General features: G+C 43.7%; 1 protein-coding gene across 2 annotated transcripts in view; it reads right to left on the bottom strand.

Annotated features, from left to right (window-relative positions):
- PRIMA1 (proline rich membrane anchor 1) overlaps positions 1–27,865 on the bottom strand; it is a 55,007-nt gene that overhangs the window by 4,660 nt on the left and 22,482 nt on the right. Inside the window, exons 3-4 of one of the 2 annotated variants that reach the window (XM_029999362.2) lie at positions 19,896–20,025; positions 3,272–3,502 (exon numbers count right to left, since the gene is read on the bottom strand). In XM_029999362.2, coding sequence (XP_029855222.1) covers positions 3,487–3,502; positions 19,896–20,025 — 146 coding nt within the window. In that variant the 3' untranslated portion in view covers positions 3,272–3,486. The remainder of the gene's footprint in view (positions 1–3,271; positions 3,503–19,895; positions 20,026–27,865) is intronic. The other variant, XM_029999353.2, reaches the window with a different exon arrangement.

Here is a 27,865-nt window from a genome sequence, read left to right as displayed (position 1 = left end):
GGTGAGAGGTCTGCTCCTAAGGCCTCATGATAGGCTGTTGGTCTCCCCATGCTAGTCTGTATATAGATACAGGCACGCATGTTGCATGAGACGAGGGCTGCTGGAAGGACAGCCCTCCATCCCCACCTTCATCCCTGGAATGGAGTGTGGGGTGCTGGGTCAGGCTCTGCCTTGGGGCAGTCCTGGGCCTTTCTCCTCAAGGTGCTACGTCACTCAAACTGGGATGATGACCAGTCGTGTCCAGTGAGAATCCAACTCACTCATCAGTCATCATAAAACCACTGTGCTTGGTCACTAGGAGAGGACTCAGCTGACCAGTGTAGGTATGTACATCTGTGGTGACCGCCCCAGACTACCTTCACAGTCAATGGAAAGAAACAGGCACTCTTAAAACACAGTTCAGAACAGCTTAAATTGGATACCCAAAATAAGACAGATGCTTTGTGCCCAAGGCATTCGTGTTTCTCTGCATCGTCTGTGAAGGAAGGCTAGTTTGCTATCCCAGACACAGATGTCCATGTTCTAGGTGTCTGAGTTAGTGACTGACACATGGTGCCCTGCTGTGATCTACCAGCCCCCCAACACCAACCACTCTTTGTATTTGGTTTGGTGGCCACTGGTACCATTTGGTAACACAGTCCAGGACCACCAATGCTAACTGTGAGACAATTCAGGCAATGCTCAGCAAGTGCGGAAAACTAACAGGCATCTGCCCATCACGGAGCAAAATCATCTTACTTGGGATTTTAAAGTGACTCTGAAAAGGGAGACCTAAGCATAAGTCCCGTAACAGACAATGTTACATCATGTAAGTGTTTCCCCCACAACTTCTCTTCTCAAAAGTGGTGTGACCTTTATTTAAAGCTGAAGCTTTAAACATAGTAGGAGAAAAAACCTTTGTGCTTTCCACCCAGACATTTCAGACATTAGTGCCTTGAGTTTAAGGTACTTCTGAGGGCAAAAAGAGGACCAGATAAATGTAATACAACAGTCAGTCTGTGCTATTGTTCTTGACATTGTTTAACAAAACAAACAACAATTAATAAAAAATGGTTAATGGCATTTAATTTCAGCAAAGTATTAATGAAAGATTTATGGAGAATGATTACAGGAAGATAAATTTGTTTTGCTTGTCATCTCAAAGAAAATACTTCTGGTTGTGATACCTTATGCCTCTCTTTAGCTGGTAAGAGTTAAGGTTTGTTAGTATCAGCCACAATTCCAGCAGTTAGAGAATGGAAATGGAAAGGAAGTGGAGACTAAGAGTTGTTGAGACTAAGGGTTTGTTGAACCATTTTTCAGCCATTAACATGCTGTGCCTGTCTGTATCTGACACAAGGTCCTGTGGCTCTGTCTTTTGTGACATTGTAAAGCACCCATCCACCCCGCCACATCCCTGACAAGAGGAATGGAGAATCTGATGGCAATAGTTCTCTTATTTTTTCCTGGGCAGGAAAAATGGTGTGGCCGCCTTTAAATTCTTCTACTGCTTTCAAAAATTCCATTTTTTTTCTTTTTCTTTCCCCCCCAGTTCCAAACCTGACAATCAGCTCTATGAGTTGTCAAAAAATGAAGACATTTTGGCCACTTCTACTTGCTACCTGTTTGTCTCCTGTTTACCCCTTCTTTATTTTGGTCTCCTATGTGTTTCTGCACCTCTCTAGTTCCATTTTCTTTCCCTGTCTAGCCTTCCTCTTTTTTCTTCATGTTAAAAAATATCTTCATTTTTATCTACATTTTTTTTTTTCTAGAAGTGATTTCAAGACTGACTTCTTCAGTCTTCCTCAAAGTCTTTTTCCTTTCCTCCCTCTTTTTTTGCTTCAGTTTCTCTTCCCTGAGAGCTGTCATTTGCTCTTTCCCCTCCCCAGGCTGGTCTCCCAGCACAGACCTGGGAGGTTCAGAGACTCTCCTCCGATGGTGAGACCTCTCTGCAGACACTGCTGGAGAGGTTGCTGGTGATATTACACCACTGGCACTAGCATGCACTGGAAATGTATTTTTTCAGAGCCTGCAAATAGTGGAATGGAGATTTTATCAAGGTTCTGCCTTCTGCCTTATCAGCTGCTCAGGGTTAGTGCTAGCAAAACAGAGCAACTACTTTCTCGGGTCTCATTGGAATGGCTATTTGAGGCATTTATTTATTTTTGGCAGACACAAAAGTCCAGACTTGGAGACTGCTCTGTTTAACTCCTTCACTCAATTTGTTTCCAAATGCATGTCAGGTATGGATTTGGGGTCAAACTTGACTCAGTTACACCATTTAAATCACTGGCTTGGCAGACTTGTATGCACTTGTCACAGTGATTAAAATTGACCGATATATTTAGATACACAAAGTCATTTTGGCCTGTTGCGATTTTTCAACTGCAGCTCTTTTTGTGCCACTAGCTCCGTGTGTCACTAGGTTTTTTTTACCTCAAATTTCATTGACTGTTCTGGTTTCGGCTGGGATAGAGTTAATTTTCTTTCTAGTAGCTGGTATAGTGTTATGTTTTGGATTTAGGATGAGAAGAATGTTGATAACACACTGATGTTTTCAGATGTTGCTAAGTAGTGTTTAGACTAAGTCAAGGATTTTTCAGCTTCTGATGCCCAGCCAGCAAGAAGGCTGGAGGGGCACAAGAACTTGGGAGGGGACACAGCCAGGACACCTGACCCAAACTGGCCAAAGGGGTATTCCGTACCAATAGATGTCACAGCTAGTATATAAACTGGGGGGAGTGGGGCTGGGGGGGATCACTGCTTGGGAACTAACTGGGCATCGGTCGGCGAGTGGTGAGCAATTGCATCGTGCATCACTTGTTTTGTATATTCCAATTCTTTTATTATTATTATTGCCATATTATTATGATTATCATTATTATTTTCTTCCTTTCTGTCCTATTAAACTGTTCTTATCTCAACCCACGAGTTTTACTTTTTTTTTTTCTCTGATTCTCTCCCCCATCCCACTGGTTGGGGGGCAAAATGAGCAAGTGGCTGCATGGTGCTCAGTTGCTGGCTGGGGTTAAACCATGACAACCGTTGAGATCCAAACATGCAAGTTTTCCTCTTACACACCAAGGGGAACCCTTTTATCCTATTTTCTGCCTGATAAGCTAGATTATGCATGACCTTCCTATGTGTAATATTGCAAGCCCCCTTTTAGATGAAGCGCTACAGCCATGTATTTATGCATTTCCATTCCAGGGTTGCTCTTTATTGGTAAAAGGGATGTTTCAAATTAGTGAGGGAATGAGTAGGGAACTATTCATATCTGTGACATACTCACTTGATGGTAGGTGAAACAGGCTGTTCGCTAACAAGTGGTTTGCATTGCTTTACAGTATGATTTGCTACACATTGTGCTTTGATGTTTAGCAAACAAATTGGTGCGCTCTTCTTGCCAAACATCTGCGAATGAAAGGGACATGCAACTCTGTACAGCTTAGTACACGCCTGAAATGATGCGTCAGAGTCCGTAATGACCTCTCCACCATGCATGCATTAATTTGCATGAGCCCTAAAATCAAGAAAGCATCAAACAGCCATTTAATAGTGTATTTCACATGTCAAACTTAAATTTCACATGAGGTTCTGATCACATTATAACTCTTATTTATCAAAGAAATTCATAGTGGCTTGTGATATTGGCTTGTACCAGTTCTCTCCAGAGTCCTGCGTAAAGGTCAACGTAATGATGCACATTCAAACGTAATTTCTATGTTCTGTCTTTAGAAAATTTCCTAGAGGAAACGCAGTTTTTGGCCCTTTATCATGTCTAGTCACAAAACTCAGTTGGTACATTTGACAAAACCCTCCCTGCCAGCTTTAGCTACTGGTGTAAGTTTGGCATAGACCTACAGTATGTATGGCAGTTTTGTGGTAGAGTACTGGGGGAGGTTTTCACCTCGTGTCTCACTTGTACACACTTAAGAAAATCTCTATATATGGCTTTTCAGACAAAATCAAGCAAAAGCTGAGCAGACTATTCATTTAATCTGGACTTTATTTTGCCTTGTTACTTATAGGCTTATTGAAGCTTTGAGGAGAATAAGATCACCTGGAAATGGGAACAGAAGTTTTGTCCGGAAGAGTAAACTGCAACAGAGTTTAAAAGACACAATGCAATCCGCATGCTCATGCTCCTCAAGGTGCTTTGTGCTTGGAAGGGATGAGAGTTTAGAATAAAACCTGATTTCGTAAGACAACCCTGAGCATTGCAAACCTGTTTCTTACTGCCTACCTCCATAGCAATGTCTTTCTTGAGTGCCAGTGCACCACGGCCAGCATCTGGGAAGGCTGGGCCCCAGAGAAACCCAGCCAAGCTAGGAGGGGGTCACCTTGGGTGGACAGCAGAGAAATGAAGGGATCTTAAATTCACCTCCTTCTGGGGCTCCCTTACCTGACTCAGCACTGCCAGGAGACGCCTGCCTCCGCTTAGGATTTGCTGCCCTGGATTATCCTCCGAGGGAAACACCTACCCTGTTTCTTACAAAATGGGAATAGTGTCATTCTTCTTTTGAAATGCAGTTAGAGGGGGAAAGGCTGCTTTGACCTCCCTCTGTGCGTTGCTGGAGGAGATGCCCAGTGCTCAGAAAACCACAGTGCAACTCCACTCCTTCCTGAGCAGTGGTACAAAACTGTAAATCGTACTTAAAAGGCACCTGTAAAAACATACACAAAAAAAAAGACTGCACTGTATGGGTATCGTATCAACTGATATTTTACCAGCAGTGAGATCTATGACGCATCTCTGTACTGCCTTTGCACAGCTGTACCTGTGCCAATGTACAAGGCACCTGTGCCAAAAATCCTTTCGCATTTTCAGTTCCTCTCATGAAGGTGCTTTTAATAACACGTAAAGAACTTGTCTCTCCTCTCAAAGCAGTTTCACCTCGAGGTGGCTCCTACCATGAGCAAAGCTGCTACCAAGCTATGTGGGCAGCCCCACTTTTGCATGTCACAGCACAGGGCTGTGCTATGGGGAAAGATAAGCAGCCAGCGAGCTGCTGTACCGGCGAGCATCACCGCGGCTCGCGTGTCCCTCCTGCGTTGGCGGTGGCATGTGCTGGGTCGCATGTGTGCCTGCCGATCCCTGGGGCAAAGCGGCAGAAGGGAAGAGGCAAATCAGAGAGCTGAAGATGTATCGCTTATACGTGCAATGACTTCAAAGCTCTTCTCCATACCAATGAATATTTCATTAGCTACCAACACATAAAAATTAATGATTTTCAATAAAATTGGGTCTCATGCGACACACCCATTTGTTTCATAGGATTGGTTTATCCTGATGTGCCCCCAGCGCACAGCAGAAATATCCAAGCTACCTACATACCAGTAGAGATACAACTGCAGCAGCATCTTGCTGGGTTACAAAAGTCACCCAAGAAACAGGGTAAATATCTGGTAAGTGTATTTTCACTCAGCTTCATCTCCTGGGCTAGGATGCTAGCAGTACCTGTGGCAGCTATGTTTAGAGCTCTTGGGTAGACTTCACTGCTGGAAGCCCAGACAAGATGATGTGTGGGCTACAGTCACACTTCAAAAACATCCTTATTTAGCAGATACAGGATGGGAATGGAAGAATAAATTTTGTAATATTATTCGATTACTAGACCATCTCTCCAAATAACCTGAATGTTTATAAGAACATAAAGAACGTGAATGGAGGCTGTTTACATCTCAGTACTGGGGGCGTTCAGCAAACAACCATTTGATTCATGCTGGCCATCAGCTATGAGAGGTGAATCAGTTCCCACAATAGCAACTGGTGGGAGAAGCAAACTTGCTTTCTACGACTAGTTTGTGAATAGGACCCCTGCTACAGGGGCTCAGTGCACTGACAACGGTTGCTTTCTGGCACACAGCCATTGAATTTATGTGCAGCTGCCCACAACGAGCCTTGCCTAATGCCTAACCTGGGCTGGCCAGCCTGCTGCTATGGCCCAGACATATGGGACTCCTTAAAGAAGGACACTTCTCTGGAAAGAGTTTTCAGAGTCATGGAAAGAAAGTCACATTCTGACTTCTCCCTTTGACTGTCTCAGAGGGACCAGAAAAATTCAGTCTGGATATTCTTTATTTGACAATGTAAAGATAGAAATCAAAGAAGAAACCCTAATGATGAAAATTCCCTGAAATCTCAGTTTTTCTCTATTAAATTAGTTAACAGGCATATGTGGACCACCTATCTGTCCAGAAAACAAGCAGCACACTATTCATTACTCGTAGGAAGAGGTTACTGGCTGAACTACCTCCCACGTACAAAGCAAATGTTTTACAGTTATAAAAAAAACCAGCAGCTCCATCTGGACAACTTTCAGCAACGCACTCAGTACTACTCAATGTTTGTCGAGGACCAATGTTCAATACTCTCAACCTCGCAAGGCTTTTACATGTATTCCCTGTGTTTTCATCTCCAGTCTGGTAAGCTAGATAGTCCAGCATCTAAAAGACAAACTGTCTTGCCCCAGTGTTTATTACTTATTATCACAATATGTGATGTTTCTGCCTTACTCTTCCAAACTAGAAAGTTTTATAGGTAACCTGGACGATATTACCTGCACCATTTGGAAGGACTATGTATATTGGATTATTTTCAGTTTGGGACATTTGATGGAAGCCTCCTTCCTCAAGCTGCATTGCCCCTTTGCTCCTTATGAAGAAAAAAGAGGTGTCTTTTGTGGATCAGAAAAGGCCGTTCTTTCCCTAGAGACCTTTGGGTACTTCACTCTTAGCCAAACAAAACTAGTGGTCAGCTGATAAATAAGATTTACAAGAGAAAGTAAGCACACAATTTTTAACATCTTCAGATCTTTTCCGTCTGTCTTTCGTGTGTGGAGAAAGGGAGAAGATCTGTACAAGTGCACAGTGCTAGGACCATTATGCAAAAGGGGAAACTCTCTTTCACAGTACTGCAAGTCATGTTGCTGCAATAGGCTTTGATCTAACCCCAAGATACCATCTCGTAAGGAGAGCTTCTTCTTTTCCAGCTATTCACATGAGCATTTTCAAGCCATTTTTAGCTGACCAGTTTCTGGAGTATATTTAAGCAAGCCCTGCAGGCATGTGGGTGATTTCTGTTTTGGGATGGTTCATGCTCCCCTGTGACAGTCAAATCCCCCTCGCTGTGCACGGATTGAAGATCTAGCCTTTGCTGAGTGCTTCTCTCAGGGAAAAAAAATCCACATGGAGCCACTCTGCAGCCATTCATCAGCACTTAGAGGTTCCCTGAGCTGGTGCACGCAGGCTGCAAAATGTGGTGGGCAGATCTCTTTCTGCAGAAGTGCATCTATCCCAGCCTGCTGAAGTCGCTCTGGGTATATCTGAAGGGAGAATTTAGCCTGTTCAGATTGCAAGTAATTGCAGTAGATTGCTGAGCCACACGTGAAATTTAAGAAGTGGAGTTTAGTCTTCATTTATTTTCAGCAGTGCAAAGTCAGAGTAATTCCACAGACTTTGTTGGACTTGAGGAGGATTTGTTCTGATGTTACAGAGGAAGATCTGTCCCTGGGAGACTAAGGTGATGCAATCACATTTCCTACTAGGTCTTCAATTAAGCTCACTTCAGAATTATGCTCCTACACAAAACCAATCTTAAGGAAGAGAAGCACCTTTATTATTAGGATACTGGGCTATTCACTGACATAATTGATAAAAGTACTTTCAGTGACCCCTCACGTTAAAACCCATTCTTTGCACTCCGTATAATGATCCTTAAAAGGTTTTATTGACTGGAAGGATATTACAGCTGACGTTATCCATCAGGTGTTCTCAGTGCGGAATACATCGTCGATATGTTTTGATGATAAAAAAATGAATGGGCCTAATGTAAAAAAGTGAGTTCATGTTGCCAGCCTTCCAGCCTGGCAAAAAGCCACTAAATGAAAAAAAAAAAAAAAAAAAAAAAAAAAAAAACAGACATTAAATGCATGGAATGAAGGCATGAACAAAGCCAAAACATGTCTGGAGGATGGCCATGGCCATGGCTGGCAGCGTGCTGGGCACTGGCAGTGCCCTTTGGGGGTGAGCTGGGCACACTCCTGCACCTCAAAGGCTTGTTCTGCCGCAGAGCAGCGTAGGCAGCTAAGGTACACTCAGGGAGCTCAGTTCATGGTGCACCACGCTCTGCCAAGCAATGCAGAAACAGCCTCGGATTGTCAATATATATGTAGCACCCAGATAACTGGGATTACGTGTAGCTTTATTGCATTAGCCACGATCTGCTCTAACAAGTCTATAATTTACAGAGTAGCCAGCTCAAATTTCTGTCCCAATTTCTTATAGAAGAGAATAAACAAGCTTGAACAATCTAGTCTAATGGAAAGAAAGAGGGGATGGGATTGGTCTCAGGGAACACCAGAAAAGGAAAAGGGCATCTGAAAGGAAGAAATGGGAAGAAGCCATGGGTAAATTTAGGCTGGAGATGAAAAAAGGTTCTTTTACTCTCAGAAGAATAACGGTTTGAACTGAGCCTGCTGCAGGAGGGAGCAGGGAGAGAAGGAAAACTACACAGCTTCAAGAAGGAGACCGATATGTTTATGAAAAGATCAAACACCACAGCGCCCGCAATATTGGGGGCAGGCAGGGTGACCCAAGGGTCTTGTTCCAGTCCCATGTTACTAAGCTGTCTAGGCTGCCACCCTGAAGTATAAAAGAAGGAACACTGACTGCTTCAGGGAACTGAAACAAACAATGTAACAGGAGAAATCATTTCACTGAACTTCAGGTGCAGCCTCAGTTTCCCTGGGGTTGATTCTCAGTGATGAAGGCAATACCTATGGTCAGAGCTGGACACAGGGCGAGTTGCTGTACTATAAACCGGGTCTGGGCGATGGCTGGGAATAAGTAACAGCTAATAATGAAGGCAGTACACTCTCCTACTTTGTTTTTTCCCCATTTCATGCAGATCAGAAGGGGGAAGAGAGTAGCATTTCCCAGAGGCCTCCTGTGAATATCCTCCAGACTAGTGCAGACCAGATGCATTACTGCAGTAGCGGTATTATACTGGTGTCTCACTAAAATCAAAGTCATGGAGCTTGTGTAATGCTGGACAAAAATTTAAGGCTGCTCCCAAACTGGACTGTGCACACTCTCTGGGCTTTTCTGTCCACAAGGTGAATGCACATGCGGTTTTGATCCTTCATTTCTGCACACATCTGTGAGCTCTCTGTGACCCCCACAAACTGAGATATGCACGTTCTCACAGGTGCTGGAATGAAGGCAACAAACACTCCTCTGCTTATCTGCCACTCAGTAGTATAAAAACACCAGTGGAAGCCCAAACTGAGATCTTTCTTAGTCCTTTGAAATTCTCCAGTCCTTCTGGAACAGATTGAACAACACTAGCACTATTCAATGCTTTCTATCTTCAAAGTGCTTAACAAACATTAATTAGGAAATTTGGAGAAGCATGTTTTTCAAGTGCCCAGCTGTACCAATCCTGATCAATACCTTGGTTTTTTTATATAGACAACACATCTAAACATATACATTGAACAAGACATGACAACTACCTAACTGCTTCAGCTCAGCTACAGTGAGGCCAGCAAAAGACATTTATAAACTATTACTTAGCTGGGCTCCCAAATAGAAGTTGTCCTTACAAAAAGGTATCTATATTGGAAGGGAAAGTGCAGGAGGGAAAAGGTGCAGGAATTCCCTACCATGTCTGCAAACTGCCTGGGTGGTGGTGCCCCCTGCTCCAGGTCAAGGTGGGCATCAGTACTGGAAAAACGCAGGGTTGGAATAACAAGGGGCAGAGAGAGGAGATGAGCAAGGCCTGCTCTTCACTGCTCTTTCACTGTCTCTGAAGGACAGTATGACTCTTACCAGCCAAGTGACTGTAGATACTGCCGTTTTAGGCAATGGACATTTTCATCCCCAAACCAAAGTTGATCTTCTGTGCTACTTTGTGCCTAGATTTTTTGCTCAATGTAAATAACTACCTTGCTATTTGGTCCCTTGCAAACATAGGCAACAATCTGAATGATGGACTTGATCCATACAGAAGAACAAGGCTACTGCTATTTCACAGAATCATTTAAATAGAATTTTGCAAAATTATTTAAATAGTAATGATTAATTTCTGTGCAGATGAACCAAAACTCTCCGCAGATTTTCTGTTATAGAAATGTTTTTAATAGAAGAGTGTCTGCAACACAAATAAATGCAAGGAGCTGAGAAGAAAATTAAAACTTGTAAAATGAACTGACCTTTGCAACTATCTAGATCACTTTGCATTTGAGGCAATCTGTCTCCGCCACCAACTAGAATAAGAAGACCATTGATTTCCAAGCAGCTGCTTCTGACTTTCTCCACCCACAAAGAAGAGACTGCAGAGCCAGACCCTGCTCTTTACAGGATAAATGCAACCCACTGTAAGTGGACTGCACAGGGTGGTCCCAGACTTCCCGTGCTCTAGGTGTGCAACGGGGCAAATCCATACAGAGGCAGAGCAACCAGCAAGTCGTGCACACCTTGATGTCTATGCAATGATTTGATTTTGTGCAGTTTGGGAGCTAAGTGGCTTTAGACAATTGTAATGGGACAATTTCTGAGGAAGGGTTTGAGTTCAGCCAGTCTCCACACTAGCTTCCCAGGGCTCAGAGCAACTGAAGGGAAGAACCAGGTTAGCCTGCACATCCTGCTTCTTGGGAGTATTAGCATCTTTCATGAGGTTTCACGCTACTGCCTCAAAAAGCAAGCACCAAAGGCAGCACCATTTCTCCACTTGGGACCTCTTTGCATGGCCTCTTTTCAAAGGCCACAATGAGGAATGTCCCTATTTCCCCACTCTTGCCTTGCACACAGCTGGGATCAGATGCTTTACATCAGACCCCCTGTTAATGTTTCACTCCATCACCTGGCCTTAGCTTGGGGAATGGATGCTGTGATGCTCATCTCCACAAATGCTCTCTGACATAGCTATTTAGCCAACAACTCTCCAAGACGGACAAACCAGGAGCATCATTCTCCAGCCCAGCCATACCGGGGGTGGTGGGTGGCCACATGCCTGCTGACAGAGGGGACACCGGAGTCAGAGTGAGGTAAGCATGTGGCAGGACCACCCCAGCAGATGCCATTTTCTCCCACCCCCAGTTCTGCCCACGCTGACCTACTGCGTGTCTCGCCTTCACGGCACGGCTCTCCCAAGCGGGGAGCCGTGTGCTGCTTAGCAACCCCAGAGCATGATAAATATTTAGCAGTAAGTATGGGGGGTGCAGAGAAGGAAGGGCAGAGGTAGCAGAAATCAGACGGTGCAGCCACAGGAGTGGTGGCAGCCCCGCTGCAAGGGGCTCGAGGGCGGCTGCCAACGATCGATGTCCGCCCGAGGAGAGTCGCAGCTCTGCAAAGAGGGACCCTGCCTGCACCCTTTCCCCTCCCAGCAGTGTGGCTGCACGGCAGCAAAGTCACAAGGTGGGGGTGTGTGTGATGTGACCTCCCTTCAGAGCAGTGGGGACCCCCGAAACCAGCTGGTGTGGAGAAGCACCCCTGAGCCTTCCTTTAGCAACACCTGCTCTCAGCTAGCGTGTGGAAAAGCTGAGATCTTGTTTGCACACCAAGTTGTGACTAGTTAGACAAAGGTGTGAAACTAATGCACATAAATTACAGTGGGAAACAACACTGCCGCTGTCAGATGCCTCCTTACCTCTGGCTGCGAGTCCCTGCACAGGAGAAAGTGCATCCGAGTGCAGCTCCTGCCATTCCCTGAGCTCTACCTTTCCCCAGGGTCTCTGCACACACAAGTCCCGGTTACAGCAAGGCATCAAAATCAAAGTCAGCAGAAGCCACGAATTAGAGGAGCCAAGGGTGACACCAAGCCAAGGCTGCTGGCCAGAAGCGTGCCGAAAGGTCAGGCAGAAGGGGGTATCTTCTGCGTGGTCATATCTGGGGCAATGTGGGGGTGATGCAGGAAATAAAGTTCCGCAGGAAACAAGAAAGGGCAGAGACTGGGGGGAATGGGGCATGCACGTGGGGCTGAGAGGTGTGCTGAGCAGTCCTGATCATCTAGAAGGTGGTTGGATGCGTGTGGTGGGCAGGGCTCTGACTGGTGCTTAGCTGCTCCACGGTGAGGTCTGGCTTCTTGTCACCCCGAGGCGGAGCAGAATGAGTCTGGGCAGAGCCTGCCTGGGCATGTCTGGGAGCTGCTAGGGCATTCCCATACTTTTCTGGCTTTCTCCTTCTAACTTTTAGGGTTTTAGAGCTCCTGCAAAGCCATCGTGTCCGCTGAACCCACTGGGAGCTGCAGTTGTTCGGCCACTGGAGACAGGCTTTACCGCTTTTACTCCAGATGCACTGCAAATCCTTTGTGGAAAGCGAAAGGCGGCAATAAAGGCACCCAGCAGGTTCCTATGGGCTTCTTGTTGTGTAGAGGGAATTGATCTTGTTGGGTGACACAGAGCTAGAGTAACAGATCTACACCTCCCACCCTACTATCGTGGGTACAATTTCCTCTGAGTCATAAAAAAAGATTGTCCCAGGCATCCCAGGATGCTTCTGCTGGGTTCTTGCAGGCTGTAACAAACACAGTCCTAAGCTCAGATATCCTAGATAATCAAGCCAAAAACTTTCTTCAAATGTCCCTGCACATTGTGCTGGGTACATCTCAGCCACAGCTGTGACTTTTCACCAGCAGGGTCAGCCACAAGTGCCCTCGTGTCAGTTTGTAAAAACTATGATTGGCTTAAAAATTAAATGAATTTCTAAGAAAACTTTATTTCTTTGCCTTGTAGGATTTTGAATATGTAAGAGTCCTGAGTTTAATGTCACTTTTTAGACTAGTAGGTAAAGAGAACCTTGATCTCATACTTATTCAGATTTCTTCAGAAGTTACAGCTTCAGGAAAAAATGTAATAAAAAACCTCATAGTAAACCTGGCAACTCTCCTATATGTCTCAAAGCTCTAGTATCCACTTGTATCTTCTAATTGTGCTGGGGTAAATCAGGAATATTTCAGGCAATACAATCAGACCAGCACGAGCATTACATTCTGGCACGAGCCTGTAAAATCCACCCATGGCTATTACAGAGTTGCACTAAGGCAGTAACTGTACAATACTGGAATCTATCACAAGATTTCTGCCCATTCGATGTGGTACCCTCATCTGCAGTAGAAAACAGGAAAATGGCAATTTTGTTTCTGGTAACAGTGAAAAGTTAATTAATCACAGGATAGACCATAATGCTCTACAGACATCACAAATTAGGAGTGAACAAGTGAAAAATGATCCATAGGAGAGTATTCTGTGAAACATTTGGACCACTTGTTTTATGCTATGGACTAAGGCCTCCTTAAGGCTTCCAGTGTTCCCAGTTATGAGAAACAGTGGGGCATTTTACTCATTTATGACAGCAAACTTCCTCCCCAGCAGAATGTGACTTTGGTATAACTTAAAAGAGACAGAGAAATCCTGCCCTGTAATAGTTATGCAAACATGTAGTGCTTATAAAAATCCCAGACTGACAGCACTGAAGAGCAGATCCTCCTGCTTATCTGACCAACGCATACTGCACAGGCAACAGCAAAACAAACTTTCCTGCACAGCACTGCCCATGCGGCTTGGCTCAGCCATCTCTCTCTGACTGAAAGGCTATTTTATCCACTTCACTCATCAACCCTTGATCTCTCAAATGAACCTGCTAACAAGTAGTAGCAATACTTTTGCTATTCTATTTAAAAAATGAGGCCAACTCTTCCTCATCTTGATGCACCCAAAAAACATAGGGCCGCGCCAACTATTAGTCCCCCATCCAAAATCCCCAATGATGCCATGGAATCAGCAGAATAAATACAGCAGAGCTCTGGCATCTCCAGGGGGCTTGGGTCAAGTTGTAAAGCTGTTCAACAGCTTGTCTCATATATACTACCCTGGAAACTGTTGCACAACCAACACCCAGGCTTCGATACTGTTTGGAAGAACAACTGATTTTCCTTCTACTAGCACTCAGTTTTCATCAAGCAGGGCTACATTTAGTTTAACAAATAGTGATAGCTTTGAAAGAACAGCTCTAGCTGACTCTGTTAGAGCAGAAGTTTGGACTAGATGATCTCAAGCTGTCCCTTCCAACTTCAGCCATTCTGTGATTCTATGAACTCATTTCTTGATGGTTAAAAAATGGGATCTCCTGCAGAAAGATTGGTTGCTGGTTGCTCGGGGTATTTAAATTGTCATAAGTAGATCATCTGCAACATCATTCCAAGGATGGGAGTAAATTCACCACTGGGACGTGATTAGGCATAGAGGCTAAGCAACACATGGGGACATTGGGTTTTGGTTAGAGGTGACAGAAGACCTGGACAGTGGTGCTCAGCAGTAGATGCTGAACCTGTTGTTGATAAGCATCAACATTCAGCCAGTGGAAAAGATAATCAGTCTACAGTGTGACTGTCTTTTCCTTGCTTTTCCAAAATTTTGAAGTTTGTCTTTCTTTCAGCTGCTCTCAGTGACGCTCCCAGGTCTTTCCAATGAAGACCATATTCCCTTTTGAATGGCACTTCTTCGGGCTTGACCCCTTTTGCAGAGCTGAACTGGTTTGACGTCAATGAATTGCATCAAAGACACACAGATCTGCCCCCACAGACCTTCTTCTTCTTCCCTTTGAGTGTCCCCCACTCAAACAGTACTTTTTAACTCGGCTTTTCCACCAACTATCTCACTTTACCTTCTGAGTAATTACTGTCTTTCCAGGGACCTGCTGAGAATTAAGGCACCATTTCAGTACGAACCCTTCTAATGTGTCAGGGAGAATAGAAGAGATTAATAATCTCAATTCACCTTGACCTGTCTGTCTTCAGCCATGACGTGAATATCCACTTCAAAGCAATTAAGTAAGTTTAGGACACTGTTCCATCTTCTCTTCCCCCACTGAGAAGCATTGCTTTGTTGCAATTAATAATGATTTTGGACTAGATTGTGCTTGGCCTCAGTGCCTCATAGGAGATGGCCACGTGGAGGACTACACAGTCCTTGCTCTTTGGGGAGTAAGTGGTACAAAATGGGCTGGGGAAGAGGTGCAGGGCCATGGCCTGCTTGGTGGGACATACATCCCTGCACCATGGGACACGCTTACCACAGCCCCAACTCCCACTTTTTGCCCTCCTTAGGAAAGCCTTGGTGTTTTCCCCTCGCAAGCACCTGCCCCATTTTGTTAAACAAAACCAACTTTCAGAACCTTGCTCCTGCTACTGAAACTAGACCTTGCAGTATACAGGGTCCATAAATCATACACTAATGCCAAGTACCCTAGAAAATACCTGAGCAATGAATTTTAAGACAGTTTAAATATGACCTGTCATTTTATTTCAGTACAATGTTTTCTTCCATTTAATTATTATTGAAGGTGACCTCAGCGCCTATTTAAGGAAATGCATATGTAGGCATTTATGGTACCTTTCTCTCAGGCTATGGGACACATACAAAACAGTGGCTTGACAAAGTTAGAATAGTGAGTAAAAGGTACAACATATAAAACTTTGCTATCATCAGCCTGCTTTCTCTGCTGACTTAGCAAGAGGGCTCTTTGGCAGCAAACCCTGCGGTACATCTGAGAGCAGAGGTATCCATCCTACCTAAAATCCAGCAGAGCCGAGGAGTCACATCCCTAGGCACAACGGGCTGCTCATGGGTCATCTCAGACCACACGGATGTTCTGGAGATACTAAGTGCAGGTTTTTCACGTGTTGGAAAACCATCTGAACCACCTCCTGCCAGGTTGCATAGCTGGTGCATCAGCTGGCATGGAGACCAGGATGCTCAGCTTTGCTTTCCCTTTTGAGGTTTGAAAGATGGCTCCAGTACCTTAGTTTTATACAGGGAGCCAGGGATTTATTCTTCCTGCTTATGCAAATATCTTACTCCCCTCACAGACACTGACACACCAGTGAGCTGCAGAAATAGGAGTACGTACTGCAGGTCCCTCTCTCCCCCATCTCAGTTGCTTATTTACCAAACAACCCTTGTTAATCCTCTTTACTGTGTTTGCTTCCCAATTCCCTCCAGTCTTACTGTCTAACTATTATTCAGGTGCTTGAAGATGTTTAAAAAAAGCTTAAGACACAGTCACCTCCAGAGCTGATTAAAATCAATTGAACTCCACTGATTGTTTTTTGAATCCACACTGATTTACACCAGATGAAGGTTGTTTAGAGCTGCTGGCATTCACGGTGCACTTGACCAAGTCCACAAACCATGTAATAGTGAAATGATCCAGCTTCCTCTAGCCTGTGCTAGTTTATGAATTGTCCTTGGACCTGCTGCTTCTACTTCTTGGAGACAGTCTTCCAGGGAAAGAGAAAGAATGGCAGGCTTTTACAGACAGACACATGGTAAAGAAATACCTGCAGGTATTCCAGATTTTGAACCAGTTATTCGTCTGCTCTTGCTATGTGTTACAGAAATCGCTTGTTGTGAGATCACTTTCCTTATCCATGAAATGAGCAGAAAAGTCCCACTGCTTACAGTGGGTCTGAGCCCTAGCCAGTGATTAAGCTTGTCCTAGAAATCTACAGACGTCACAGGCTGTGATTGCTGCCGGTGCTAAGTGCCAATCCTTCAATTTTTTTTAAAGTGCCATGGAAAAGTTTCTTAAGAGTAAATTTACATTTTGTAAGAAGAGGAAATACCCCTCTGTCACCAAGATCAGAGAAAATAGCTGTTCCTCCACTGCCAAACTGAGGGTGCTATCACCACATGTGTAACCATGCTGCAGCACAACACAGTATCACCTGCGATCTCCTCTGGTGCTTGATCTATGCAGCAGCACACATCTGTACCTGGTGTGCCAGTCATGCAGTGTCCAACACTGCAGACATCAGCATCACACATCATAGGAAATTTAGAGGTTGCTTTAAGAGCCTTCGAAGAATCGCCCCATATGTGTCTTCCCAAGATTTTAACCTGTCTAGCAGTTCTGAGTATTAAAGCTGATTGACACGTTTTGGTAGTAGTTCCCTCATGGACCAGAGAGGTCAAATCCACCCACCGGAATGGACTTCAGCATTTCTTATGACCATTTCATATTGGGAGAACCTGAGTATTTCCAGGGGAGATGCAGGGATGGAGGCAGCAGCATGCTTGCTTGGTTCTGGTAGTTATTTTATACACAGAAACACCAATCCACTAGGTTGTACTTTATCACAAAAAGCCTTAGTGCCTAAAATTGGTCATATGCTGAAGTTTTTGCTTTTACGAGGGAAAACAAACCACCCCAGGAGAAACAGGTTTTATATAGATTGAATAAAAATACAGTTGAGTTATGTTACCTCGGGGACAGTCACTCCCTCTCCTCCTGCTACAGAAAAGCAGAGAGTTTGATTGGGTCTGGCCCTTTGAAACCAGTAAATGAGATTTTAACACAACAGGATTTTTCTTTTTCTTTCTACTTCAAGTTCGATTCTTATGAAAGTGAGGGATTAATAAAACAGATCCAAGCTCTATGCAAAGAAATCCCTGTTTGCACTTTCCTGCTAAAGTATTTAACTCTTGCTAAACCCTACAACCAGATGACTGCTGTTATTTCACTCTTCACTATCTCTTCAGTGGAGGTGGGAGACAGATTTGTCAGAGATGCTGCAGTGACAGAGGTCCCAATTCCTGGAGATGTGCAGGAACAAGGGCCCAGGAGGAGGACGGCAGAGGAGAGCTGGTGGGATGGGGGTGTGAGAAAGAATGGGGCAGAGCACGGCTGTGGAGCTGGAGGCTTGAAACACACTGGAGGGACTCTTGGCTTCAGCATCACCCAGATTAATCCCCTTACATTTTCTCTAGCCACCTCCACCTCCCAGTAAAAACTAGAGTGAAGGATTTCTCACACTAGCTAAAGTCAATTCAGCTCAACAATACATGATAATACTCTGTGTCAAAGGCAGAGATGCTTCTCTTGTGAAAAGCCTTATCTTATTTCCAAGCGTTTATCAATAGATATCTTTTACAGCGGATTAAGGAACCTGAACTACTGGGGAATGCAGCCAGGCACTTTAGGGCATCCTTTTAGCAGAGCTGTTTTAGGAAGGACTCATTGATGAAAAGAAATGCTCTAGTTTTCTATAAAAATATAATTAATAAGATTTTATTTTATAGCTGTCCAGCCCACATCTGAGCAGTTTTCAGCTTAGCATTTCTCAGCAGTATGAATGTCAACAATAAGAAGATCTAAGAGGAATTTTCACTTTTCCCTGAGCCTAATGCCTATTCAAGTGGCTGACTTGTATGTTGATATTCACACTGTTGACAAATAATGGGTGTCTTCATCAAGTATTGGTATTATTCTTCTCCGACATGAAGCATGAGACTGTTACGTGAACTCCCAAAGCCTTTTCAAGGCAGCTCTAAATTTGTATGCTTAAATTTCTTTTCTGTTCCTCCCATCTACCAGCATCACAGCAGATTTGAAGAACAATTCCTCGCTAGCCACAAGTTGCCCTGGAGAGTTACTGCTCCTGTAGGTGTATTTTGCAGCCTTGGCAGAAATCATTCATAATTTGGCACTAGGCAGATCAATACAATAGCTGTTTTTGAAACTAATACAACTTTCCACATGGAATTGGATCAATCCCCTATGAGCAGCCAATGGTAGATTAGGAACTAGAGGTAAGAGATTTTGCACTATGGTACCAATCCAATTGGACTCCAATCTCAGTCATCCATAGATGCTTTTTTAAAAATGCAGTCGCTAGAGTGAAAGCTTTCCAACTCCTCAAAACTAATAAGCATTCATTTTAGCTAAACTAGAATAGCAAAGGTACTTATGTAAATCTAATAAGAAATTAAATACAGACTTCTGTCTTCTTGTTTGAATTCTCCCGTTTTGATGCTCTTGGATACACCATCCTTCAAATCCTGCATAAAGTTTTCAGGCAACCACAAAGCACGTGCAGTGCTCCACCATTGCGATATCCCTGATAAGGCTCATAAAAAAAATCTTGCGATTGCTTTGCATGCAGATAACATTTTTCATGAAAGGTATTTTAATTTCTTTTCCTTTTTTTTTCCCCAAAAATATCACTCAAAAATCACAAAGTTGAGAAAAACATCATTTAATCCAAGCCACAATTCAGATGTCACTGCAGTATCTCATGAGTTATGGATTGCATATTGTATTCTCTACTGCAGGCTGGGTGTCCCAGCTGTACTAACAGCTCCTGCCCAAGACTCCCATGGTATAAACCAGTGACACCATGAAGCCACGACTGTGGGGTGTTGTCAGAGCCGTACTGAAAACAATAGAGGAGAAAAGAAACTCCATCCATCTGGGCTACAATTCCCACAAGTTACTTTCTTCTCTAAATCAACACTGTGGACTTGCAGTTGGAGCCTTCAGACAGAAACGTTCAAGTTTTGACTTTTTCCACCAGAAATATGAAATATTACTTAGGTGAAGAAATTATTCCCACTCCCATTTTTCTATGTAACTTTCTAACTACCAGAGGCCTATGCAAGCACATCTATTGCAAAGACAGTGAGCTGAAATGGTTACTACACATTGTGTTGTACATAAGCTTCACACAGGCTTTTACATTAAAAGAGACAAGTTTTGAATTTGATTCTAATACTACCAGAAGTGGATAGGACAGGGTTTCCTACCTCTACACTTGGCCAAGCCAAAGCTATTGACATTCCCCAGCAACCTGCAGCAATTTGACTTCGGGCAAGTTCTTACTAATCTGAACATTGTGGCTCTGTCCCATTTCTAGTTTTTCGCCTCCTCATGCCCATGACCGTGCATTGAACCTCACCCTTTACATAGGCAGGATACAGTACATAAAGTGACTTTCCAGTGAAAATGCACATTGACTACAGGATGTATTTTGCCTTTAGGATGCCTATAAACAGAACACGGTGTCAGCCAAGTCTTGGGACAACCTTTATGGGGTTGCATTGCCCTAAGCATAGTAAAAGCATCTGGAGTCTTACCTTTTTATGGCTTTGTAGCAAATGATGACAACTACGAAGAGGAACACTAGTGTGGCGCAGCATACTGCAATGATAATAACCAGGCCTGGCCACCAGGTCTCTTCAGTGGGACAAAAGGTAGACTTGGGAGCTGTAAAAACAGTGTGGAAAAATACATGAGTTCTCCCAAATGAACAGTGTATAATCAGATACGCTTCAGTCACCCATGCAATAGTACTATGCCAGGGCCATAGATACATGCAAAGAGGTTATTTCACATTTAGGACCCATTTTTTTTCCAAGCAATCAACTCCTCTGTTTGGTACTAGATATTTCTTGACATGGTCCCCAGATGACCAAGCTCTCTGTTTCAGTGTTGTCCACAACTGGCGCTCAGCACGAAACAGAAAGGCTCAGCTCTGCTACCCATGGGAAACCTCTTCTCCCTCTGCATGTGCCATCTCCTGCTGCATCAGATTTAGTTTTAGAGAGAGATGTTGGGGCTTTCAAACCCCATTAGGGGAGGTTTATCAGGGAGCTGCAGCAGTGCCTACCAATCAGTATTGCAGCCGCTATCATTTTAACCCTGGAGCGAGGAAGGGGGATTTGTTTTAAAAGAACAGGAATTTTATTACACTTATTAATTGCTTTTAGAGGACTATAGCTGACAAGCTTCTTTCCTGTTACATTGTCTTTGAATTGTAAGTCCAATAGTTAAGAAATGTTAACAAGAAGAAATGTTAACTTGTGAAAATACAAGCAATTATTATTACACTTTTTCTTACTCGATTTAGGGCTAGACTTGTCTATGTAAGTACTGCTCAAAACAAGCAGTATTTTGCATCAGAAGGAATACTGGTGGCATTTAGTTAAAATAATTTCCGTCAGGGCCATATTCCTTTTCCCATGCTTTGAGGGGTCACTTGCTTCCTGAAGGGTGGTGAGCAAGAGACAATGCCACGCGCAGTACCAGTGTATTGCAGGGGGGGAGAGACCCTTAACACAGTGTGTGCAACCCCATAAACTCCATGAGAAATTGGGTCACTTTAAATGAAGTTTAATAATGAATCAGTCAATGGGACTATCTAAATCTACATGTTCAGTTAAGTAGGGGAGAGAATTAAATATAGCAAAAGGCGCTTTTTTTTGGTGAGTCTAATTATTTGATCCGATATATCCTGTGTTCTGAACTTCCTGTTATACACATCACAAATAGCTGCACAAGTTCAAATATGGCATCACACCTGCATCATTTATTGTGATCTGACATCTCCTGTGCCTCTCGTGTTTGATTAGGAAAAGACATACACATACTCTTCGGTTAACACTCATTAGGTTAAATCCTGAAGTACACAATTATTGAGAGATTTTTTCCAGTTGCATGATCTATAGAAGAACTAGCAACATTCACTCCGAGAAATCTGCAGGAGCACCTTAGAAAAAGACTAGGTAAAGAACTGTAAGAAGCAATCAAAATAATAAAGCCAACAGCTTGATAATTTATAGGCAGTTCAGCATTTGGTGCCACATAAGAGGTCCTATCTTTCTCACATGCATCAGCCTTCAACACATGCTATCAGCATGATCATACTCGTCTAGCAAAAATTGTCTTCAATTTATTGTATATATATTGACTGTGAGGGTGGGTTTTTTTGTGTTTGTTTGGGTTTTTTTTTCCTACGAGAGAGAAAAATAAAGCTGAAAAATTAAGTGATTTGAAGAACTAGTGGTTCCTGGCTCGTCTTTTGACAATGTGTCCACTCCCAGACTATCTCAGCAACTGAATTTCTACTTTATTACTATGTCAGCTGCAGAAGTCAGTTTTCAGAGGGTGATGGAACTATTTATTGTGTTGTGATAAAGCTAATGTTTTTAATATTCTCTGAAAGTTTTCAATATTGTTATTTTCTAAGAGTCCAGAACAGAAGGCATTTCAAAGATGACAAAATGTTTGCATGAAGGAGCAGGCAGTGTCAGGGTCAACTCTATGCTCCTGGTGTTGTCCTGAAAAACACAAAAGGTTGCAGTGAAATCAAAGAAAACACATCCATCAGCAGATGCCATGTAAAATTAGATGAGATCATAAAAAAATGGGGCAAGTACATGTATCCTTTGCTAGTCCTTGTTCTTCCTCAAAGGCAGGATCAACCAAACTAGTCGTAAAGCAAAATGAGATGGTGAGACTGGGTTGCTCCTCAGCACAACAAATGAGACTGACAAATGGCAGAGACAGGGTATAAAGCAAGGCTTGCCACGTGCCTGTGCACCGCGTGCTCCTTGATGGTTTACTGCAGCATTTTTACATGGAGAATAAACAGATATACATGGGATTGAATAGTGAATATGACTCCTGACAGCCTGTATGTAGTTATTAATGACAGGAAATAAGAATTGCTGATGTGGAGGCGACCCCTAATCCACCTGGCTCAGTTCCCTTCCCCACTGATCCAGACCAGGCACTCAGAAGCGTAAGAAATCACACTGGAAGCTATCAAAGTCAGTTTCTTAGTGGCTGGCGGGTTTATATAAAAATTCTTTTCTATTTCTACCCCTTATTATTGCAGTGCGAGGTAATCTTGTTTTCCTTAGAAATGTCCACTCTTTTTCCAATAAGCTCCTAGTTGCGCGCTCTTTTCTGCCTTTCTCAGTAGGCATTCACATAGCCCTCATTACCGTGGCATCCTTAATGCATTTCTCCTCACAGTTATCCTCTGAGGAAGAGCAGAGCTGCTTTTAATCCCCTTGCGCTGATGGGAAACCCAAGCCCGGCCCGCATGGATGCCTCTGTGTGCAGCTGGGAAAGTCAGCCGAGAGGGGAACTTCCCAAAAAGCCAGCAAGGTGCCTGGGAAGCGCCATGTCCTCAGAGAGGTGCCTCTTGGTGAGTCCCACAGTGAGCTCTTGATGTTAGGGAGGCGTTGATGTCTCCGTCCCCTTGGGCTGGGGCTCACAGCTCTGCTCCCTGGGGCAGCCCAGGGCTGGGGAGGTTCTTCCTCCTGTGCCTGCCTCCCAGACCCATCACTGGCAGTGTAGAAAAAAAACAGGTTGCACCTGGAAGGGGCCGAGCCTGCACGTGTCATGCCCTCAATCAGAAATTATCCTGGGGTGAGGACACCTGCAGCACCCTCTTGCAACTGTGCCACTTTGCATGGAATAGCAGTGCATTTCTCGGGAACTTTCCGGAGGAGCGAAGACATGGGTCCCAAAACCTCCTCTACGGAGATACTGAAATTATTATAAAAAAAACCGAGCAGAAGATGTCCCACACTACCTGTAACAATGACAATATCCAGTTGTTTCATCGTCTTACAAAACCCTTGACAAAATGCAGGAAAACAATTCTTATGGTCACCTCCTTCTTTGTACCATCTCTTTCAAATCCATTATAAACCCCCAAAATGTGTATGGTTTCAGAACCCAATTGTGCCCTTTCCCTTGTCGTGTAAAGAAACAGCCAGCCACGTACTGCCATCACTCACAGCAGTGTATTTGGGGAGTGGAGGACATCCCTGGGCACAAGGAGTCCCTTTGTCATCACCACAGGACTACCAAGAGCTGAGGGCTGGCCAGCCTGGCCATGGTGTTTGCTCCCTTGGCACCCATCACTGGTCTCATGTGAGCAGCTTCAGCTGCTCCCAGCATGATTGCCTCCTGGTTTGACTCATTCCTGGCTGCTCTTCATTGGTCTCAAAATCAGCTGAATAGAGAAAGTGATTTTCACAGTGCAAAACAACTTGAGGAAAATGTGCTTTTCCTCCTAAGCCCTGAAGTGTCGTTCTGCACATTGAACACACCTTTGGGTGGAAAGTGGTAGGAAAGTGATGACATTTTAAAGAAGATAAGCAGGGTGAGCTAAGCAATCACAGCCCATCATCCTGACAGAAATCCTGCCAAAATAATGAAGATCTCATTCAATTAATATAATATTATAATAAATAACTGATGCTAAACAGCATCAATTCTCATGATGTGTTTAGGAAAACACATCAAACTAACTACATATTTTCTGAGGAGAGTACTAGTTTGGTAAATAGATGTATTAGAGCTGGTCTGATAACTTTAGACTTTGGTTTGACATTTGACTTAATTCCACATGAAGTTGGGTTATAAAACTATAAAGCTACACAGTAAGCGTGGCACACGTAAATTGAGTTAAAAGCCAGAGAACTGGGATGTCTCAAAATCTAACTATAAATGGAAAGTCTCTGCTGAGAGAATTTGTTTTTTAACAATGACTTCCCCCTTCCCCCTAAAATAGGGTGATGGATACTGGTAGAGTTTGTAAATGACTCAGGAATGTACTCCATTACAAGTGGAGACTAAGCATGTTTAGATTAGAAATAGGGTAATTATTATCATTAAGGGTAATTATCCATTATAATAGTCTACCAGCTCTGGTGGAGTATTTAACTGAAAAATTTAGTTTAAGGTAGACTTTTCATTTTGCTAAAAGAAGTCTAAATTCAGCTAAAGAGATTGGACTCAGAATAAGAATTAAGTAAAGAAAATGCTCTGTCTCTGGAAAGTCCACATGACCACAATGCCTTTTTTCTCTTGGCCTTAAAATTTATGAAGTACAAATGTTGGTTAGGTTTACTCTTAGAGGGCCGACACCTTCTCCTATCCCCAAAAGTACCAGGCCTAAATAAATACAATGAATAAACAGACCCATTTCAGACCTGCAGTGGGTGGCTGGATCCAACTTACTGAAAACAAATTCATGAAAAAGTACTTTTAGAGCAAAGGCATCCTGCAAACTCTTTTAGCACCACAAAAATCTTACACACTTGCTTTCTTTGACTAAATTTGTTTTGAAGGCTCAGCATAAAGACACAGCTCCAGTTCTAATGTTAGCAGGTATTTGTACACACATGGCTCTAGCCAGAAATGTGCATACCAGGAAAGATTAGCTCAGCTATGGAGGGTTTCCCTCAATGTCCAGGCACAAAAATAGAGGTTGTGTCACTGGAAAGGAAGTTTCCATAAAATTGCAAAGAAGTCTCTGATTTCTTTTTAGCAAAACTCAGACTGGGTCACTCTCAAAATTGTCCTGAGCTACTAAAACCAGAAAACAGTGATGAAGCTGTCTTAATCTTCTGGATTAAGCATTAAATCATTTTGTGTATGTTATAAAAGCCACACATACTTGTACTGCCTGCGACAGAATATAGAAACGGGACTTGGAATCCTTGGATATGCCCTCAGGTTATCTTTAGTGGACAAGGCTGTACTTTATAAACCTCAGATTTTGGAAATCTAGTACTCCTGTCATTTATTTTGATTAGGATTATTACTTTCCATTGCAATATGGGTTGTAGGCTAATGGCTCTTCACATAGGAATGCCGGGACATTAGCAAGTAAGACCACCAAGTCTGTCAGGAGAGAGTAAGCGCTCCATCAAGGGGGTTACACTGGGCTCAGTGGGTGCCTGTGTGCAGCCCTCAGCAGCGATGCCGAGGCAGGGAGCCTGCATCAGGGCATCTCTTTCCACTGGCCCTCACCCATCGGCCAGCCCAACAAAGCAAAGCAAAGCGAAATAAAACAAAACAAAACAAAACAAAACCCAAACCAAACCAAACACAGGGCTGAGCTGGTGAGTGTGCACTGATGCGACGTGGAGGGGTGACAGTGACCACCCTCACCTCTCTACAACAACAGTAACTTCATGCCTAAAAAAGGAAGAGTGCTTTCAAGATAAATCAAAACTGATTACTGTTTTCCCTCCTGCTTTTACTCCTGTTCTTGCAGAAAGGTCAAGAGTGCTGGTGTAATCATCTTTATCAGACATCTGCCCATTTTTAATAGTGTACACTCACAACAGGCTAAACCCTGCCATCTCTATGCCTGCAGCACTCCTCTTGCTATTGTAGGGCTGCCTGAATCAGCCATGCACTTTTAATTAGCATGCTAGGAAGCGAGACTGGATTTTATTTTGAAGGCAGGATCATATTCTGAGGGCCTCAAATGTTTTATCAGTCTTGGTTGGAACTTAAAAAGGAATTGGAGATGCAGGCAACGTGTTTCTAGCAACCTCTATGTATGTCACATACTTTAGAGACGTGTTGATCTGCTGGCTAAGGCAGGGTTTGGGGTTCTAGTCTCATCTTCATTCTTATTTGCCTTATTATTTCAATATATTTACATAATTTGCATGCTGGCATCCCCATTTGCAAGACAGAGAGAAGCCACTAGTGCCTACAGCCATTTTCACACTGGGATGCAGGAACAAACCTAGAAAATGTGGAGAGGTTTAGATGTGATTTCAGATGTCAAGGTATATGAAAACACTCCCAGGACACTCCATGGCCAGTTAAATATGGAGAGGGATTTTGAATCTATTGCAGTCTGGGTCTCTTCACATCAAGGTGTCTCATCCAACCCCCTGTGGAATAGAGTTCAATGAATCCCCTTACTAATGTGAAATAACTTGGGTTGTGGTAGGAGAAACCCTACAGAGGAACAGTTACACGCACACAGACACCAAGGCTCGGACACTAACTCTATAAGCACTGTATTGTGTAAAAGATGAGAAACAAGGAGAGCCTCCATCACATGCCCACATCTTTTCTGAGAAAGCTGATTTCAGTGCTGAGCCTGAGATCACTTGTCTACTTTCACGTAAGGCCCTTCACTCTCCCCAGCAGTGTAAATTCACCCCAAAGTGAGTGCTCATTAACTTAATGCTGATTAACTTAATTGTACATCAGAATGAAGCCTTAGGCAGCTAATTAAGAAGGGCCAAGAGCTCAGGTGATGTAAACTGGTAGAAGTCCACCCAGCCATGAGACTGGAGACAGCTGAAGACCTTGTCCCAGCATCTGCATGATGACAGTCATAAGCGCTGCTCCAAATTTTGCTGAAGGTCAGGAGCTCAGTCCCCAGAGCCCTGGAGGCTGTGGGCTCCCTGGGTGCAGGTTTTGTTACCTAACTTGGGGTGACGTGGAGAGATCTGTGAGTCAGCATCCGCTCAAGCGTCCCCTTTTTGTTTGCTGTATTTCGTCACGTAGGAACCGCTACAGATGTGTTTGGGTAATCCACGTGGTAGGAACATGCTGTGTGTACCCAGGGCTGCTAACAGCGAGAGGCAGCCAGCACAGGAAAAACAAATCCTTCAAAAGAGCCTTCTAATGAAGTTTGTGGTACTGCTAGACCTTGATACAAATATAGATCTTCAGCTGTTATTCTAAAAGGCATTTCAGGAACAGGCAAAATATATGTTCCCTTCGAACCATATCCATGAGCACTCTTGGATTTGAGGGGAAAATTTCCTGCGAGGACAGGGGACCTGGATATGGGGGGGGCTTGGTGCCTCCTTCCAGGGCAGAAAGCCACGCATGCGTGCATGCCATGCAGTGGCTCCTCCGCTCACCCCAGCCTCACGTTTTGCCCCGACACGCAGGCCCTGGGGCTTGCGCGTGGCCAGGGGGAAACCTCAGCTCGTGTTCACATCGCAACCACAGCTGCCCACAGAAGGCGATGCTCAGCCTGGTGATCAATAGAAAGACAGGCTCACAGAAGGAAGGATTGCCATTTTCCACTGACACGTGAAGAAGAGGCTTGTCTAACTGTGTCAGGTTTCTGTGTGCTGTGAGAGGAGCTCCCTGGTGTTTGTGTACGTACATATACACACACAATATATGTGCATATGTATATGTATATACATATATGCATACACATATGCATGTATATTTATGTGTATAAACACACATATATATGTGCAAAGGATATATATGATACATATATTTAATGTATGTATATAAAGGGGTACACATATGCATCCATGTAAATGAAACTGCTGCCAATAATTTTGTTAAATGTGTTTGCATTCTGAGTGGCTCCTCAGGACTAATTAGTAAGTGTTGGTGACAGAATATGTGAGAAACTCCACCAACTCCTTTTTTTCTTCTCCCTCTTCCCTGCACTTGAGATTCCTTACATCGGCTGAACATGTAAAGGCAAACATCCACATTTGGGGCACCTCTGTATGTGTCT

This window comes from Aquila chrysaetos, chromosome 2, assembly GCF_900496995.4.
Source record: "Aquila chrysaetos chrysaetos chromosome 2, bAquChr1.4, whole genome shotgun sequence".
In the NCBI taxonomy this organism is placed as follows: Eukaryota; Metazoa; Chordata; class Aves; order Accipitriformes; family Accipitridae; genus Aquila; species Aquila chrysaetos.
This window is presented reverse-complemented; position numbering and strand designations above follow the sequence as displayed.